Here is a 19,020-nt window from a genome sequence, read left to right as displayed (position 1 = left end):
TGAACCGCGCCCCTGCTCCTACATCTCGCTGCGTCGTCGTCGACGAGTTTCCATCGAAAATCAACCGTAAACAGTGATATCAAACCGAAAACCACTAGAAATCGAAGAATTCAACCGAATTTCGAACTTCTCTCGATCGTAAAAGCAATCCACGTAGTCTGGGAATCGAAATTCACCAGTCCCCACAGACGGCGCCAAATGTTCTAGCCAAGAACATAGAGATAGGGTGTAGTACCTATAGTGAAGGGATTGCCATTAGAGAGAATCTAGAGAGATGAATGTGTAACTGCCTAGAGAGAGAAAATAACCCCTTAGAGAGAGAGAGAGAGAGAGTAACTGAATTTAGAGTTTGTTATTGAGAAATAAGCTAAGAGTCCCTTACATGTGGTAACCGCTCCATATTTATAGGCTAGGGACTGGGCCTTGTAGGCTACCTATCTCTATTGGGCCGGTTGGGAGGCCCAACTCTGGCCTTGCGTGACCGCCATGAGTCGGGTAGCCCTGGGCGAGGCCCCCTGGGGAGCTCGCCCAGTCCAAGACAAAAGGTCACTATAAAATTGTACAATCGCAGTGTACTATTCTGACTAGTCTACCTATGAGGATCAGCCGCGTACGTTCTGGAAATTCCACGAGTACCCTCCAACGGACAAATTCTCACAACGGTTATATGACTTTGTGCTTGGAGTATTTAAAGGCTGAAGAAAGGAAGAAAAAGACTAAGACTCTGCATTGCAATACAACCTCCATTCAAGCGATAAAGTTTTAGCAATCTTTTTCTTCATTGTTCTTACCTTGTTAACACTCTACTTGTTTAGAAGAAAATCTCTTGTAAACACAAACCTTCAATCTCTTGATTGTATTTCCTTAAGAGACCGGTTCGGTCAGTAGCCTTGAGAAGACTATGACTTGTGTGTCTTGGTGTTTGCTAGTTCATAGGATTGTCAGTCACTGACCAAGGTGTGCTAGTGCAGTTGTAACAACCTTTGAGCAAGGTGTGTCTCTTAACTCTTTACTTCTCATTCCTTGAGTCCGAGAGTTTACGTGATTTAAAAAGAAACCATTTTTACTACAAAAGCCTATTCAAATCCCCCTTTCTAGTATTTTTCATACCTTTACTTCTAAAGTAAAATTAGATACCAGAGAAGATGAAAAATATGAAAAGTAATTAGAAAAGTAGATAAAACATGAAAAGTTGAAAATCTGACTCAATTTGAACACATCACGATGAAAAAAACTTTTTTCCCTAAAAAAGGTGCTAGAAAAGGGGAAAAGTAGAAACCTGACACAATAGAAGACAATTTCTCAGTAAAAATTTATGTAGGCTATTTCTTCTTTGGATACACTAACTTTTTTTAACGTGCTTTCTTCACTTGTACATTGTTTAATTACTTGAGGATAATTGGGGTATATTTGTGCTTTACCCACAATTGCAAGCTTGTGTCAGTTTTCTTCGCTAGGATGCGAGGAAAAGTGTAGGATCCACTTGTCAGTTTTCCCTTTTGAGTACTTTTCCACCCACATCCAAACACACATGAGTTCTATTTTCCATGACACTTCCTTCCATCCAAAATCATGCGAAACCAACACAACATAGTGAACATACAGGAGGGAGGACACGGCTCCAAATAAATATATAATAAATATAGTTAACATTCAAACCAATTAAAATTTAAAAGTGCAGTTACATTTTTTTTTTCTCTTTCCAAATATGCATTAGCATTGTGGGATACAATCAACCTCTCTTTCTGTTCTTGTAACAAAAAAATAACCTCTCTTTCTTTTCCGTTTAAAGTATAAATAATTTTAATGCAATATATATAATACTCATACATACTATAAGATAGTTGTTATTCCCATCCCCGTCATCTAATTCAACCGCCCCAAAATAGCAAAAAGTCTAAAATATCCCTTTAAAATAAAAATTTCCCTTTTCATCCCTTTTCTTCCACCACCCCTTCCTCCTCATACCTCCACTCATCTTTCTTCATCTTTCCCCAACACCTCCCTTATCCTTACTTTCTCTCACAAAACCCACCCTCCTTTGCACCGGTCACTGCCGCCCGCCGCCCGCCGCCCTTATCTTTGCCGCCCTCGCGCCCCACATTGCCTCTGCCTAAGCTACTACCCTCGATTCAGTTCGTTTTTGTAGTCGTTTCAACTTGATAGTGTGTGTCATTTAAATTAATTTCTGCTTTGTACGCACTTGACAGTGCGTGAAACATAGTAGCTTGTAGGAAAATTTGGAAAAATTTAAATGGCTGGTTATGTTTTGGTTTTTCCAAAACATGACATGCATACTCCCAACAACAGATAGATTTACATCCATCCTTGAACAAGGCAAGTACCCGAAGGTAAGAACGAATGAACACAACATACAAAACCTAACAAATAGAATCAGATTCAACAAAGAATCTATTATGCAATGACACCATAAATCCGACATACTCCCTACGATTTCCACATCGGGAAACCGCAGGAAAGCAAAGTACCAAAACCTACCCGAAACCTCAAATATAAATTCATGAAATCATTATGCAAGCTCTAACCAACAATGGTAAGATCTCCATCCCAAGGGTCTAGCCTTACACCCGACCCTACTCTTCAAGTCTTCCACTGTTCTTCAAGTTCTCGTCTCCGACTCGTACATAACTTAAGCTTCACCAAATGTTCTCGATCGCCTCATAGCGTTAAGCGCCCAAACAATAAGTAGCAAACAGAAAGGGTTAACTCCATGTAATCACTTCACATAAGAGAGAAAAATATGTTATTATAATTTGATACATGACATGGTAAGTAAGATACCAACTTAATTTGAGATAGATGGCAACATATATCCAACAACATAAAATCAAACCAACTATCAACAGTCCAATATTAATGCCCTGTAGTGCGACTATACGCTACGACCAAGATGGGTCGATCAAGAGCGTCTCTCAAGACAGGACAATCGCGTGGGACAATCACCACCACATCGCCACTTAAGTAATTCAAAACATTCCGAATAATGAGAAAATATCATGGGACAAATAACTGTAACGCCCCGATTTTCAGGGTTTACTTAGTAACCTTGAGCCACCTTAACAATGCAACATGTCCTAAAATGCATATATATATATTTCTTTTTTCTTTTCAAAGTAATGCTCTACAACTTTCATAAATAATACCCAACATAATAAATAGATAGAAAAGAGTTTACAACAAGTCACCTAAACAAATAGGGATAAGTAGTCAATACAAATCATTACACATGAATAAAATAGTAAAAAATATGTAGGATCAACCCTGTCCCCAAGAAAACAAAAGAGTGGCTCAACACAAACCGAAAATCCTAAACTACCAAACCCTAAGATACAGTCCAATCAACTCATCCTCCTCTGACTCCTCTAGTATTTATGTTCCTATCCCCGCACCTACTCCCGCTGCAGCCTCATCATTCGTGTCCTCTATCACCACAACCTCGGTTTCCAAGTCCACCGTCGTAGTAACCACGAGGAAGGACACATGGATCACGCGAGAAACAAGACGATAACGAACAGGAGAAGAAGTAGGGGGGTGAGGCGGTAATGGTGACGTCGACTCTTCCTTCACCGACACGGGTCGAGGTGGTGGCTGCTCCAAGGTCAGGGGTGGTGCTGAGGTAGAAGACTCTGGGTGGAACGTTGAAACTCAAGGTGCATTGGTAGATCTGTCGGTCAAATGGTACACTACACTCGTATAATTTGTCCTCTGCTACTCGAACGGTGTAAGTCACCCGTCGTCGGCGGTGGTCAACCTCCCACGACCTCGGGTCCTGCTCAATAAGGATGAACATCGCACTTTTCTCGTGAGAGTTCCCCTCCCAAGCGTCCATCGACCTCTTGCTCATTCTCTAGAGTGACAACATCGAGAGTACATAGATAGAAGGAAAAATGCAAGGGTCAACTTGTAAACCACAGAGTCATATGTAGGACGTGCACAAATGCAAGCAAGTAAGCATGCATAATCAGCATCACAACATTTAGAAAAGTCCTCAGACAATGACATCATACTAACTCAACACATATCCACTGAAGGTATGAAAAACGATAGAAAGGGGGGGTTTGAATAGAGTTTTCAGAATAAAACTTCCGACTTAAGATTTTAACAAATCTTTCGAAACACAAGTAAAGTGCTTAAGATAAGAGATGAGAAAAGCACACAAGGATTTTATCCTGGTTCACTTGATGAATCACTCATGCTAGTCCTGTCCACCCGTGAAGGTGATTTCTTCCTTCTTAGAATGAAGGAAATTCACTAATCAGAGATTTGTTACAACTGCACTTGAAACCTACAAGTGACTAACAATACACTGACTTAGCTCACACTAAGATTCACTCTCTTAGTCTTCTCTAGGATCCGATCAACCTTGATCTCCTAAAGGTAAAAATAAACAATTGTTTAAAAGATATTGTTTACAGAGAGATTGCTTCTGAAAAGCTTGTAGTAAACACAATGAATACGATGAAGAAAGATTGCTTAGAAGATTTGAATATTGCTTGCGCGTATAAGTTTCTTCAACCGCATCTTTCAGTCTTCAGCCTCTATATATACTCCAAGGATTAGGGTTTGAACATTGCATGGGAATGCTACCGTTGGAGGGCAGATCTGTGATTTCCAGCTTCTGCTGTGGCTGAGAATGTTAGGTTGGGTCGTCAGGATAGTCCACTGCTTTTGTACTTTGGATAGTGACGTGACCTTTAACCTTGTTGACTTCTGATCAGAGGAATGCTTCGTATTGGAACTTGTGAAGCTTGTTGATCAGAGTCAGAGGGAAGCATGGATCCTCTGACCGTTGTAGCTTCTGATTCTGAACTCAGAGGAGAAGTTCTTGGTCTTCAGAGCCAGTTTGCTTTTTGACTTCAGATACTTCACTTTTCAGCTTCTGGATCTTCAGAGTCTTCTAAACCATCAGAGCTTCTGAGCCTTCAGAGTGTCTGGGTTATCAGAACGTCTGGATCTTCAGAACTTCAAGTGAGCTGAGTCCAAATCAGAGCTTGACTATCTTCAGATCTTATGAAGCTTTTCTACTGTTCATTTTGAACATAGAGATTTCGAAAGCGTTGCTAGGGTCACTCTTTAAGCAAAGTCCTTCTGATTTGTGTGTGATTATATCAAGGTCAGAGCCTGTCATGAACATACGCAGAAAACACGTTAGAGTACCATAATTGTTCATACTAAAACGTTAACTTGTAATCACCAAAACATAGAGTTGTACTACATGATCAAAACTTGATCTTACATCCACAACCAACATTCCTAAGGTTAGTTCTCATGCCTACATGTCATGCTTTCCACCATGATCCGGATAATGCCCACTCCATACAAGGCAGGCGGGAGAAAGACCCTTTTCCATGCAGTCAATTGCCACTTATCTAATGACTTTTTCCATGCAGTCATTAGTCAAGACCTTGCAGTACCCATTCCATGCGGTACCCTCGGTCTATACAATGCTATGCTTCATGATAAGTCACACAACGTAGTTATAGTCTTTTGTCGTTTGATGACGACTTCGCCACACCTCGACATGAGTGGTATGGATCACCAACTCATAGGTTTCACCAGCTATCCGTCGCCACGATAGCCCAACCATTTTAGGTTCCAACCATTTTTGCCTGTCATGAACACAGAAATAATGGTATAAAAAAAATTAGCGAATTAATGAAATGAGTTAATGCAAATGCAGAATGTTTACCGCCGGCCAAGGGAGTAAAGGTAAGCATCCGTTACCAATAACATATCCTCGAGAAACTACTTCAGCATTAACGTCTGAAGACTGAATTGAGCTTATAAATAGAGGTTAAAGCATAACAGTCTTCACATCCCAGATACAGAAGAACACAACTAGCAATGGCTTCCTACATAGAATGTATCGAAGAACTGAGGAGGAAGGCATTTGATGAGAGTTTGTTCTTTATCGTGCGCCATCCGGAAGAGCCAACAGTATATGATCTGACCAACCGGCTATTGGGAATGGATCTGAGTCCAGAAATGGACACAATCCTCAGAGGCTTCCTTGCCTTTGTAGAGGAGCTACAAGACCTCTTCCAGCGGGAGCTGGAACACAAGGTGAGGAGACAGGAAGTGGGGGACGCACTGGTGTCCAAGGCAGAGGGTCCTGAGAAGCAGGAGCTTCGTCTGACCTTGAGTCGTCTGGAATACGAGCAGCATCGTCTGGAGCTAGAGAAACCAGCGATGCGTAGAGAATGTAGGAACTTGAGGAGAAATCCTCCTTTTTAATTGTAACGATGCAAATGTATGATATAACCATTAATAAAATATGGTTGTTTGTTGGTTAGTTTTAAAACATTTTATGATGAAAGAATTGCCTTGTGGCTTCTGACTTGTTGGATGGAGAAGAAAATGAAACATTTGTGGGAAAGGAAACAGATGGAATAGGAGAGAGGTTGTCACTATCAGATGGATGACGTGATTGTGGATTGGTAGTGGTTTTATCAGAGTCTTGAGGTTCAGAGGCTTGTGGTGCGGAGGTTTGTTGTTCAGAGGCTTGTGGTTCAGAGGTTTCTGAATGGTATGGAAGAATGATAGGTGTAGTGGAGGCAGAGGGTTTGTTGGCTTGAAGCATTTTCCAGAGGGGTTCTTCCTCAATGGTAGGTTGAAAGAAGGAGTCTCTAGGGGGTGAAGGGTGAGAGGTTTGTTGATGAATTGGTGTTGGTTCAGGATTGGTTGCATCAAGGGTTGCATCAAGCAAATTTAAATCATCATCAGAAAGGACAACAAACATACTTGAAGCTCTTGCTGCAGATCTTGTGATTCTGATGGAGGGTGCAGATCTAGCTTGTTCCTGAGTAGTTTCCATGATAGCTACTTGAGGTGCAATCCTGACCTTCTTAGCCTTCTTCTTAGGCGGTGGAGCATCATCATCATCATTGTCATCACCATCAGAGGGATCCTTCTACTCAGATGCTTTAACTTGCTTCCTCTTGGTCTTCTTCTTCCTTGGGGACTCAAAGTCTGGAGGCTCTGGGAGATTTCTGAAGAATTTGTTCACATCAATCTCAAAGTCTTGCTGCTTCAGATCCTCAAGATAGTATCTGATTGCCTCTGGATCATCAGCCTTGGACCAGAGAGGATAGTCCTTTAGAAGAATCCTTTTCCTTAGCCTTGCTACAGCAGTGCTGGATTCAACTTTGGTTTCGATCATGCCCATTCTTTTCAAGGATGTGGCATTCAAAGTATCTCCAGCCAATGTTGTCAAGTCTTCAGAACATCCCAACTTTCGCAGGGCATTCACCAATTTGCTTTCCACAAAGAAGTCAGAAAGCAAACTACCAAAAGGTATGTATTTTATGGCAGATTTTGGTGAAGAGGTGGTTCTGGACTTCTTGATGCACTCCTTCAGATAAGAAAAGATGAAGTAAGGCAGGCACACCTTTTTGTGGTCCTTGACGAAGAACAACAACACCTTCTGGGTGAAGTTGATGTAATCAGGAGAGCTTCCCTTTGGTCTCTGGTTGATGCAGTGCAGAAGAATCTTGTGCCAGATTCTCAAATCAGGGTGAAGCTCCTTGGTCTTGCAATCATTCTTTCCTGGCTTCCATGTAGAGTAGAGAGCCATGTTGACTTTCTCCTTGGTGTTGGTTGAGACTTTTGATTCTTGCAACTGAAACCTGTAGCCCCTGCTCGATTCTGGACCCAGAAGCCTTGCAATTGTCTTCTCAGTTATGATGATCCTTTTTCCCAGAATGAAGGATGCCACTTGGTGCTCATTGCAATCTGCGTGTTTCCAGAATTCCTTCACAAGCTTATCATACACAGGACCACTGATCCTTTGAAAATACCCTTCCCAGCCCTGTGCTTGAATCTCAGGACGCGGGTCAAACCCATTTGCAGCAATGACATCAAAATCAAATCTCCATTCAGCAAGAACTTGGAGTTCTTCAGGAGCAAAGCAGCAGGTAACCACACATTGTCTGTGAGAAAGTGGGACAACATCTTCAGCGTCTTGCACTTCATGTTGAGAACTCTCAGTTGAACGAGGACGCAGAACAGGACCCACTTGCCCTGTTGGAAGACCCACAACCATATTGGGAAAAACACTTCCATCGGCGGAATCAGACTTGTCACCGGAGTCAGATCTTTCTTGATTCACCATTGTTGAGGATGAAGGTTTGGGTAGAAGAGAAGAGGTTGAAAGCAAGAGAGAATTGAAGAAGATAAGGGTTTTGCAAAAGCAGGAGAGAGAAGGTAAAACCGAAAGTGATGGGAAACGTGTGTGCGTAGTGGTTTTAGAAGGTAACCGTTGTTGATTAAAAAGCAAAGTAAAATCAACGGTTAAAAATTAAAGACATCATTACAAACAGTTAATACACATATCACACGGTGGAGAGAAGCACATCTACACTCATTACAACAGATTGTTAGCACGGGCACAAGGAACGATGTATCATAGCAACTGACACACGTTTATTGTCTCAACTTCAGAGTAAGCACCAATGGGTACTTAACCTCTGATAGAGTTACCTTCTGAACTAGACATCTTCTGATAGAGAAGTATCGTAGCCAGAGGTTCTGATCCATCTTTATGCTGGACAAAAGTCCATATTCAGATTTTTCAAAATGAAATTAAATCTATCCTCTGCTAAGGGCTTTGAAAAGATATCTTCCCATTGATGGTCAGTATCAACAAACTTCAGAAGAAGTACGCCCTTCTGAACATAATCTCTAATAAAATGATACTTTACCTCAATGTGTTTTGCCCTTGAGTGTAAGATATGATTCTTACTCAGTGAAATTGTAGCAGTGTTATCACAATAGATTGAGATGTTGCTCTCAAGGATTTGATAATCCTCTAGCTGATGTTTCATCCAGAGCATCTAAGTGCTGCAAATGGCTGCTGAGATATACTCTGCCTCTGCAGTGGATAGTGCAATGGTTGATTGCCTCTTGCTTGCCCATGAGACTAAGTTACTTCCCAGAAATTGACAATTTCCAGAAGTGCTTTTTCTCTCAGTTCTATCTCCAGCATAATCAGCATCACAGTAACCTGAAATCTTATACTCTGATGTTTTCTTATACATCAAGCCAAGATTAGTAGTACCTTTCAGATATCTCAGGATCCTCTTAACAGCAGTTAAGTGGGGTTCCCTCGGAACTGATTGGAAACGAGCGCATAGATGAACACTAAACAGAATATCTGGCCTAGATGCAGTTAAGTATAGAAGTGATCCTATCATACCACGATAGAGCTTTTGACAAACTTTACCACTTGCATCTTCTTTCTCCAGGATGCATGTAGGATACATTGGAGTCTTAGCAATTGTAGATTCTGTCATGTTGAACTTCTTCAGAAGTTCTTTAGTGTACTTGCTCTGATGAATGTAAGTTCCTTCTTGTGTTTGATCAACTTGTATGCCCATAAAGTACTTGAGTTCTCCCATCATACTCATTTCAAATTCAGCCTGCATCATCTCAGAAAACTCTTTGCATAGAGATGGATTAGCAGATCCAAATATAATATCATCAACATAAATTTGCACAATTAAGATATCATCTTTGTATGTTTTGCAGAAGAGAGTTGTATCTACTTTACCCCTTACAAACTTATTTTCCAGAAGGAATGAGCTTAGTCTCTCATACCATGCTCTGGGAGCTTGCTTCAGACCATAGAGAGATTTCTTCAATTTGAAAACATTGTCAGGGTTCTTCTCATCTTCAAAACCTGGAGGTTGATGAACATAGACTTCCTCTGAGATGTAACCATTTAGGAAGGCACTCTTAACATCCATCTGATGAAGAATTATGTTGTGGTTCACTGAGAATGAGATCAGTAGTCTGATAGCTTCAAGTCTTGCTACTGGAGCAAACATTTCAGTATAGTCTATTCCTTCTTGCTGACTGTAGCCTTGAGCAACTAGCCTTGCCTTGTTTCTGACTACATCTCCTTTCTCATTCAGCTTGTTTCTGAAAACCCATTTGGTTCCAATTACGTGAACGCTTTGAGGTTTCTTCACTAGGCTCCAAACATCATTCTTTGAAAATTGATTCATTTCTTCTTCCATAGCCAGAATCCAGTCCTTGTCTTGAAGAGCTTCATCAATTGACTGAGGTTCAATTAAGGACACCAATCCTTTCAGACTGAGCAGAGTCTCTTCAGAGGGTCTGAAGGCTGATCTGGTTCTGACTGGTTCATCTTTGTTACCCAGAATCAATTCCTTAGGGTGAGACGCAGTGATTCTGCTCTTCTTCTGAGGTTGTGAATCAGAGGGACCAGCTTCTTTTGGTTCATCTTCCTCTGGCTCAGCTTCCTCTGGAGCTTTGCCTTTATTAGGAACATTTATACTCAAATCTGCAAACTTTTCAACTAGCTTTGACTGATTAGAGTCAAGCTTATCATCAAATCTAACATGAATAGATTCTTCAATAGTTTTAGCATCAGTATTGTAAAATCTGAAACCTTTAGATCGATCAGAGTAACCAAGTAATAGACATTTAGAAGATTTAGCATCAAACTTATGCAATCTATCCTTAGTGTTTAGAACATAGCAAACACAACCAAAAGGATGAAAATAAGAAATGTTGGGTTTTATATTCTTCCACAATTCATAAGGAGTCTTATTCAGAATTGGTCTCACAGAGATTCTGTTCTGAATGTAACATGTTGTGTTTACTGCCTCTGCCCAAAAGTGCTTTGCCATGCCAGTTTCTTGGAGCATGGTTCTTTGTATCTCCTGAAGAGTTTTGTTCTTCCTCTCAACAACCCCATTTTGTTGAGGAGTTCTGGGACAAGAGAAATCATGTGCAATTCCATAGGAATCAAACAGACTCTCAAACTTGTCATTCTCAAACTCTCCACCATGATCACTTCTGACACGCACAATACTACAAACCTTCTCGTTTTGCACTTGGGCAATGAAGGTAGAGAAAAAAGAATGAGACTCATCCTTGCAGGATAGAAATTTTACCCATGTCCAGTGGCTATAGTCGTCAACAATGACCATCCCATATCTTTTGCCACCTATAGACTCAGTTTTCACTGGTCCAAACAGGTCGATATGCAGAAGTTCCAACGACCTTGAGGTTGAGACAACATTCTTTGCCTTGAAAGGGACTTTTGTGAATTTTCCTTTCTGACATGCTTCACAAAGAGCATCTGAAGAGAACTTCAGAGCGGGTAAGCCCCTGACAAGGTTGAGCTTACTCAGCTGAGAAATCTTTCTCATACTTGCATGCCCTAACCGTCTATGCCATACTCATTGCTCCTCATTAACAGAAAGAAGGAACTTCACATTCTGAGATTCCAACTTAGATAATCTGATAATATAAATGTTGTTCTTCCTCTTGCTGTTAAATAGAACAGAGCCATCGATCTGACTTACAGCCCTGCAAGACTTTTGATTGAAAATAACATCATAAACTTTGTCAGCTAATTGACTTATAGACAATAAGTTGTGAGTTAAGCCGTCTACCGATAAAACATTATCAATGCATGGACTACTATCAACACAAATAGTACCAGTACCAACAATTTTACCCTTCTCGTTGCCACCAAAGCCAACTTCGCCTCCAGGCTTAAGTTTTAGCTCTTGGAACATACGCCTTTCTCCCGTCATGTGACGCGAGCATCCACTGTCCAGATACCATGATTGGTGTTTCAGTGGAGCAATCAAGGATATCTACAACATAGATAATCGTATCCTTAGGTACCCACTTTCTGGGTCCTCTCTTGTTAGTTACCTCAGAGGTTCTGATGACCTTGGGTTTCTCAACATGATAGTGTAAAGGAATTTTAGCATAATATTTAGACATGGAGAAGGTTCCCTTTTTGAGAGGGGGGTCAGCAACTTTAACAGGTACTAGTTCAGGTAATATAGTACCAGAGGGTACAAAGTGTTCATACAAGGATTTAGCCTTAGGCATAGGAGGCTCATTTCTACTGGGTCTAGAATAGCCAATGTCATACATTCCATTTCTGCTTACGCCATAGATCATTGAAGCCATCAAGCTTCAGTCTACGCTTTTAGCTAGGAATCTTTGAAAGGATTTTTCATATTTAGATTCATTCTTACTATCAGAGTCATCACAAGCAACCACTTCTTCTAACTTAGCAATCTGGTTCTTAAGAACAGAGTTGGAATTTACTAAAGCATGATTATTATTTTTCATTTCAGAAATAATTTTCTCATGTTCAGCAGAGGTCTTAGAAGCAGCAGAGAAAACCTTTTTCAACTTTTATGCTTAGTCAATAAGGAGTTGTACTTATCCATAATATCAGACAAAGAATGTTTTAGTTCAGAGGTTGTGAAAGAAGCGAATACCTCATTTTCATCATCTGAGTTAGGATCTTCCTCTGATGGTAATTCAGAGTTAGTTGCATCTTTTGACTCTGCTTCTTTGTCTTTGACAATAGCCATGAGTCCTTGAACTTCACCATCAGAGTCAACATCTTCTGACTCTGATTCATCAAAAGTCACCATCATACTTTTCTTAGTTTTGAAGTGCTTCTTTGGCTTCTTGTCCTTTTTCAGCTTTGGACAATCACTCTTGTAGTGCCCTGATTCTTTGCATTAAAAACAAGTGACTTCCTTGATTGAGGACTTCTTCTGGCCAGATGAGGATTCAAACTTTCCTTTGGCCTTTCCAGAGCCTCTGTACTTGCTCTGCCTGTGCTTCCAGATGCGGTTGAGCCTTTTGGAGATCAGAGTTAGCTCATCTCCATCAGAATCTTCTGATGCTTCTTCAGATTCTTCTGCTTCAGCTTGGAGAGCTTTCGACTTCTCAGATTTAGGCTTCTCAGATTTGGATTTCAAAGCTATAGACTTGTTCCTCAGATTCTGCATTTCTGAGCGCTTCAGTTCATGACATTTCAGTATGCTGATGAGTTCTTCTAAACTCATATGCTCAACATCTCTTGTATGCTCTATTGAAGTCACTAAGGGCATCCAGCTTTCAGGAAGACTTCTAATAACCCTTATGACATGATCTTTTGTAGTGTAGCTTTTGTTGAGAGGTCTTATTCCAGCTACAAGCAACTGAAATCTGGAAAACATATCCTCAATGGACTCGTTAGGTTCCATGATGAAGGATTCATACTTCTGGATCAAGGACAGCGCCTTTGATTCTTTCACCTTCTTGTTTCCATCATGGGACATTTTCAAGGATTCAAAGATACCCTTGGCAAACTCGCGATCTGTAATCTTCTGGTACTCTTCATAGGAAATAACACTAAGAAGAATAGCTTTAGCTTTGTGGTGTTGTGAGTAAAGCTTCTTTTGCTCAGCAGTCATCTCTGATCTGGAGATCTTCTAGCCATCAGCATCAACTGGACGCTCATAGCCATCCACAATGATATCCCAGAGATCTGCGTCAAAGCCCAGAAAGAAACTTTCGATTCTGTCTTTCCAATATTCGAACCTTTGACCATCGAACATAGGAGGCTTTGCATTGTAACCATCTTTTTGCGTTTCACTGGTGGTAGCCATTTGTTTTCCACACCGGCCCGGATCACATAACACTGTTAGGTGTGGTAATCAGAACTTGCGCTCTGATACCAATTGAAGGTATGAAAAACGATAGAAAGGGGGAGGGGTTTGAATAGCGTTTTCAGAATAAAACTTCCCACTTAAGAGTTTAACAAATCTTTCGAAACACAAGTAAAGTGCTTAAGATAAGAGATGAGAAAAGCACACAAGGATTTTATCCTGGTTCACTTGATGAATCACTCAAGCTAGTCCAGTCCACCCGTGAAGGTGATTTCTTCCTTCTTAGAATGAAGGCAATTCACTAATCAGAGATTTGTTACAACTGCACTTGAAACCTACAAGTGACTAACAATACACTGACTGAGCTCACACTAAGATTCACTCTCTTAGTCTTCTCTAGGATCCGATCAACCTTGATCTCCTAAAGGTAAAAATAAACAACTGTTTAAAAGATATTATTTACAAAGAGATTGCTTCTGAAAAGCTTGTAGTAAACACAATGAATACAATGAAGAAAGATTGCTTGGAATATTTGAATATTGCTTGCGCGTATAAGTTTCTTCTAAAGCATCTTTCAGTCTTCAGCCTCTATATATACTTCAAGGATTATGGTTTGAACATTGCGTGGGAATGCTACCGTTGGAGGGCAGATCTGGGATTTCCAGCTTCTGTTGTGGCTGAGAATGTTAGGTTGGGTCGTCAGGATAGTACACTGCTTTTGTACTTTGGATAGTGACGTGACCTTTAACCTTGTTGACTTCTGATCAGAAGAATGCATCGTGTTGGAGCTTGTGAAGCTTGTTGATCAGAGCCAGAGGGAAGCATGGATCCTCTGACCGTTGTAGCTTCTGATTCTGAACTCAGAGGAGAAGTACTTGGTCTTCAGAGCCAGTTTGCTTTTGGACTTCAGAGACTTCACTTTTCAGCTTCTGGATCTTCAGAGTCTTCTAAAAAATCAGAGCTTCCGAGCCTTCAGAGTGTCTGGGTTATCAGAACGTCTGGATCTTCATAACTTCAAGTGAGCTGAGTCCACATCAGGGCTTGACTATCTTTTCAGATCTTATGAAGCTTTTCTACTGTTCATTTTGAACATAGAGATTGCGAAAGCGTTGCTAGGGTCACTCTTTAAGAAAAGTGCTTCTGATTTGTGTGAGATTATATCAAGGTCAGAGCCTGTCATGAACACACTCAGAAAACACGTTAGAGTACCATAATTGTTCATACTAAAACGTTAACTTGTAATCATTAAAACATAGAGTTGTACTACATGATCAAAACTTGATCTTACATCCACAACCAACATTCCTAAGGTTAGTTCTCATGCCTACATGTCATGCTTTCCACCATGATCCGGATAATGCCCACTCCATACAAGGCAGGCGGGAGAAAAACCCTTTTCCATGCAGTCAATTGCCACTTATCTAATGACTTTTTCCATGCAGTCATTAGTCAAGACCTCGCAGTACCCATTCCATGCGGTACCCTCGGTCTATGCAATGCTATGCTTCATGATTAGTCACACAATGTAGTTATAGTCTTTTGTCGTTTGATGACGACTTCGCCACACCTCGACATGAGTGGTCTGGATCACCAACTCATGGGTTTCACCAGCTATCCGTCGCCACTGTAGCCCAACCATTTTAGGTTCCACCTTCGATCACGATCAAACAACATCACCCATACATTGCATATTAATTGATAAATATCAAAGCATACTTCATCTGGCATCATGTGAACTTACACAAGGCATCTGAACTTTACTAGACATGCTACTCACAACAATAATCTGATTGATCACAAACGAGCAACAGGATCAAAAGTCTCATCAAAATCAATTCCTTCAATCTGAGAGTACCCTTGAGCAACTAATATGGCCTTGGTTCTTGTTACAATACCATTCTCATCTGACTTATTTCTGAAGATCCACTTGGTACCTATTACATTTACTCCATCTGGCCTTGGAACTAGATCCCATACTTCATTCCTTTTGAATTGACCCAGTTCTTCTTGCATGATATTGATCCAATACTCATCTGTTAAAGCTTCCTTGATGTTCTTTGGTTCGTGAAGAAATTATGACAACGAGGGTGGAATTTCCGATAGAAGCTCCGAATGGAAAAACTTTTTATACAGGGTCTCACTCAAGTCCCGATAAGAGATATAGTCTAACTTTATCGAGTTTCCAGAAAGTGAAAGCTATCGGGTTTATAGTCGAAAGTTTCGTAATGGAACAAAGGTCTAGGTATTTTTTCAGACATAAATACCTAGACCTTGTGCTCTAGTAGCGGACATAGACTTTTTCAGACACTCTTGACCTTAGTCGGGTGTGAAAACGACTCGTGTTATCACTCAAACTGACTATAATGTCATAATTAAACTTATATTATTATTCAAAAGAAATAATTAGGTTTATGAATTTTCTTTAATTGAAATCTTTTGTGAATATGCATGCGACCTTTGCCTTCTCGATAGTTTCCAATATTTTCCTCCATAGACGAGCTTTTGCCTTCACATCCAATCCCTCATCCACGACCTTGTGCTTTCTCCTCCATTGGTGAGCTCATACTTCTACTCTAACTTCCATTTCTCTTCAACCCTTCAATCCATCGAGCTTCGGTCAAGAAATCGCAAAGCAAAACAACTTCAATTCTCTCTTTCTTGCTCATAGAAATTCAATGCTAAATGCATATTACTTTATTCGTTTCAAAATAACTGTATAGAAAGAGAAGAAACACACATGTTAAGAAATGTAATTAATATTGCTAATTGTTTCAAACATACTCAATTGGTCCTAAATTATAACGTCTTCTTATGACAATTACGCGTATTATGAAAACATGTTATAAGGTTAACTAATGAATTGGTTTTCAAAATTGAAGTTTATACAATCTGTGAAATTTACCCTTAATTAATGTATTGAGTAGTGTGAAAAAAATAACTCTATCTGTTCTTTATTAACTGTCCACTTTGAAGAAAAATATTTGTTCTTATATATCTGTCAACTTAGCATTTCAAGAGAGTATCAAATGATGTTTTTCCTAATAGTGCCCTTATAGGAGAAATAAATGAGGAAAGATGAAATCTGTTATATAGGGGAAAAAAGGAAAACAAATAATACTTTCTGAAAATTAACAAAATTAATTGCATTCCTTAATTTGTGTGTTTCTGATCTCTCCAGACAGTTAAATAGAACGGAGGTAATATTGATTAGTGGTAATTAAAATTTTGGATTTACAAAAGTATAATAAATATAAGAGGTATACTTGGAAAATGATAATCTAATAAGGGGACTTATATAAAGGGACATCATAGTATGCCTCTAAATTAAAGGGTCTTATAATTATGGACAAAGAAAGTATTATTTTTCTTACTATTTTATCCTTTAAAATGTATTTTTACATCTCCTCATTTATTTTTCTTATAAAGGAAATACATATATGGAAAAAAATAATTAATGATTCATCAAAATTTTAAGCAGCTAATTATTATGAAACTGAATGAGAACTTATTTTCCATTTTACAAAAGAAAACTTTTATTCTATTAATTACTCAAACTCCACTATAGTTAATATAATCAATGGCCAAAATTTTACATGAGAGGGGTCGTAGAGAATGTGGATGGAGATTGGAGATGATTGATTTCAGTTACAATTCTTACTCCTAATTCCAATGAAAAAAAAAATATAGAAAAATCTAGATACATGCACTCAGCCCCACAAAAACTAGTATAAAAAAGATACAAAGTCACACCCCAAACAACTTCAATTTCTTATTTCTCTATCACAGAAACAACGTTAAGAAGTTGAAGAAATGGCTCCTCCGCGTGCTTATAGCATTTTCGACAAAGTCGAAGTGATCGGTTATGAGCAAGGTTTCCTCGGTTCATATTATGAGGCCACTGTTGTCTCTGTCCTGGGCGACGGTCGCTATCAGGTTCTATACAAGAACCTTATAGAGGATGAGGAGACCAAGATTCCTATAAAGGAGAAGCTATTCCCGAGGGTCCTCCGCCCAAGGCCACCTCGTGTCCGAACCGTTGAGTTCAAGGTGGGCCAGAATGTGGATGTGTTCATCAACGAAGGGTGGTGGATTGGGAAGATCGTCGCGGTTGACATCGAGAGGTCCCTTTACATGGTTTACTTCAGATCCACCAACAAGATCACTGAGTACCATTCTTCCAGCATTAGGGTTCACCAGGATCTTATTGATGGGTTGTGGTACCAAAGTGGTCCCTAGCTAGCTAGGGTTTGTGGATTTGTAATAACAAATAATTAAGACTCTGTTTTTTATAAGGCTTGTAAGAGATCTGTTTGTTAGACTATTGGTGATTGGTAATGAAATTCCTTTCAATTTAGTTTCGTTCTCCCTTTTTTTTGCTATTTTGGTTTGGTTAGTTTGAGTTTCATTATTTCTCCATTTTTCTTAATTTTTTGCAGATGTGTAGGATGAATTAATTGTTGCTAATCTATTCTCGTGATATCTACTCCCTCCATAAGCAGGAAAGGGAATAATTAATCGTTTATTATTTTGTAAGAAAAATGTATATCATTGCAATTTACTTTTTCATTTGTTTAGGGAGGGGGAATTGGAGATTGTAATTTTCTTTTTACTTTGGTTTGTACTCAGCCTATTAACAATTACTGAGGCTAGCTGGTGTAAAGGGGTGTGATTTATTGAAATGGAAATTACTAAGTTAAAGCTCCTTTTGTTTGGTTCGAAATCCAATTTTCTTGTTAAATATTATAATCCTTGATTGCTGTGTCAAAATAATATTATTACCGTAATATTTTAGCATTGGGGGTGAAGATCACCTGTATTCAGTTCCTGTCTCTTTCATTATCTGGCTATTGATTATATTGAGAAAAGATAAAAAAACGAATAATTGATTTTGTTTTCAATTTTGTTTGTTTCGTTTGTTGATTTGAGTTGTGTGAATTGTTAAAAGCGAACCTTCGGGATAACAGTTTTGAAATTTGAGATTTTGGGTATTTGAAATTTTGCGTTTGATGTATATCTTTTCTTTGATTCTTTGAATATTGATTGAGAGGACTTGTGCTTGTCAATCCCGTCCAAATGTAAATCCTTGAAATCAATCACTGTTGGATCTGATTGCACCGCCCTTGTTGTCGGCCAAGATGGCAATCATGAAGTTCGTAGCGGCTAGAGCCTTTAGGTCACAATGATCAAGTATGTGTTTGGGTCATATTTTTGGCAGCCATAAAGGAAAAAGGGTGTATGTAAAACAAGAAAATTGGTAAAAAGAAGATGAAGAAATAAACGTGAAACTAACCCAGTTAAATGAATGAGAGATATGATGTGAAATTTTAGTTGAGCTGTCAATTTTTAACTTGTGGGACAGGGTTGGGGACAGAGAATTGAGATAGAGGATTTGGACCCTACTTGGATACAAATTTTTTCTTTGTAGATAAGACTCGTTTGATACGTCGTATTATTAGTCATATTATAAACTTATACAATACGTTATGATTTTATCAATTATTTGGTGCTAACATTGTATTTTAAAGGCTTACTATCAATCCACTTTTATAAATTAAAATGAAGC

At 39.3% G+C, this 19,020-nt stretch overlaps 1 protein-coding gene across 1 annotated transcript; it reads left to right on the top strand.

The window, feature by feature from the left end:
• The first annotated feature begins 17,267 nt into the window (after window positions 1-17,267).
• On the top strand, window positions 17,268-17,693 carry LOC130727313 (protein AGENET DOMAIN (AGD)-CONTAINING P1-like). Its single transcript, XM_057578419.1, has one exon. The coding sequence runs from the start codon at window positions 17,268-17,270 to the stop codon at window positions 17,691-17,693; it is 426 nt and encodes a 141-aa protein (XP_057434402.1).
• Window positions 17,694-19,020: the final 1,327 nt, after the last annotated feature.

Source organism: Lotus japonicus, unplaced genomic scaffold (assembly GCF_012489685.1).
Source record: "Lotus japonicus ecotype B-129 unplaced genomic scaffold, LjGifu_v1.2 AP026983.1".
NCBI lineage: Eukaryota > Viridiplantae > Streptophyta > Magnoliopsida > Fabales > Fabaceae > Lotus > Lotus japonicus.
Note: the sequence above shows the minus strand (reverse complement) of the source record. Positions and strands in the feature narration are given on the sequence as shown.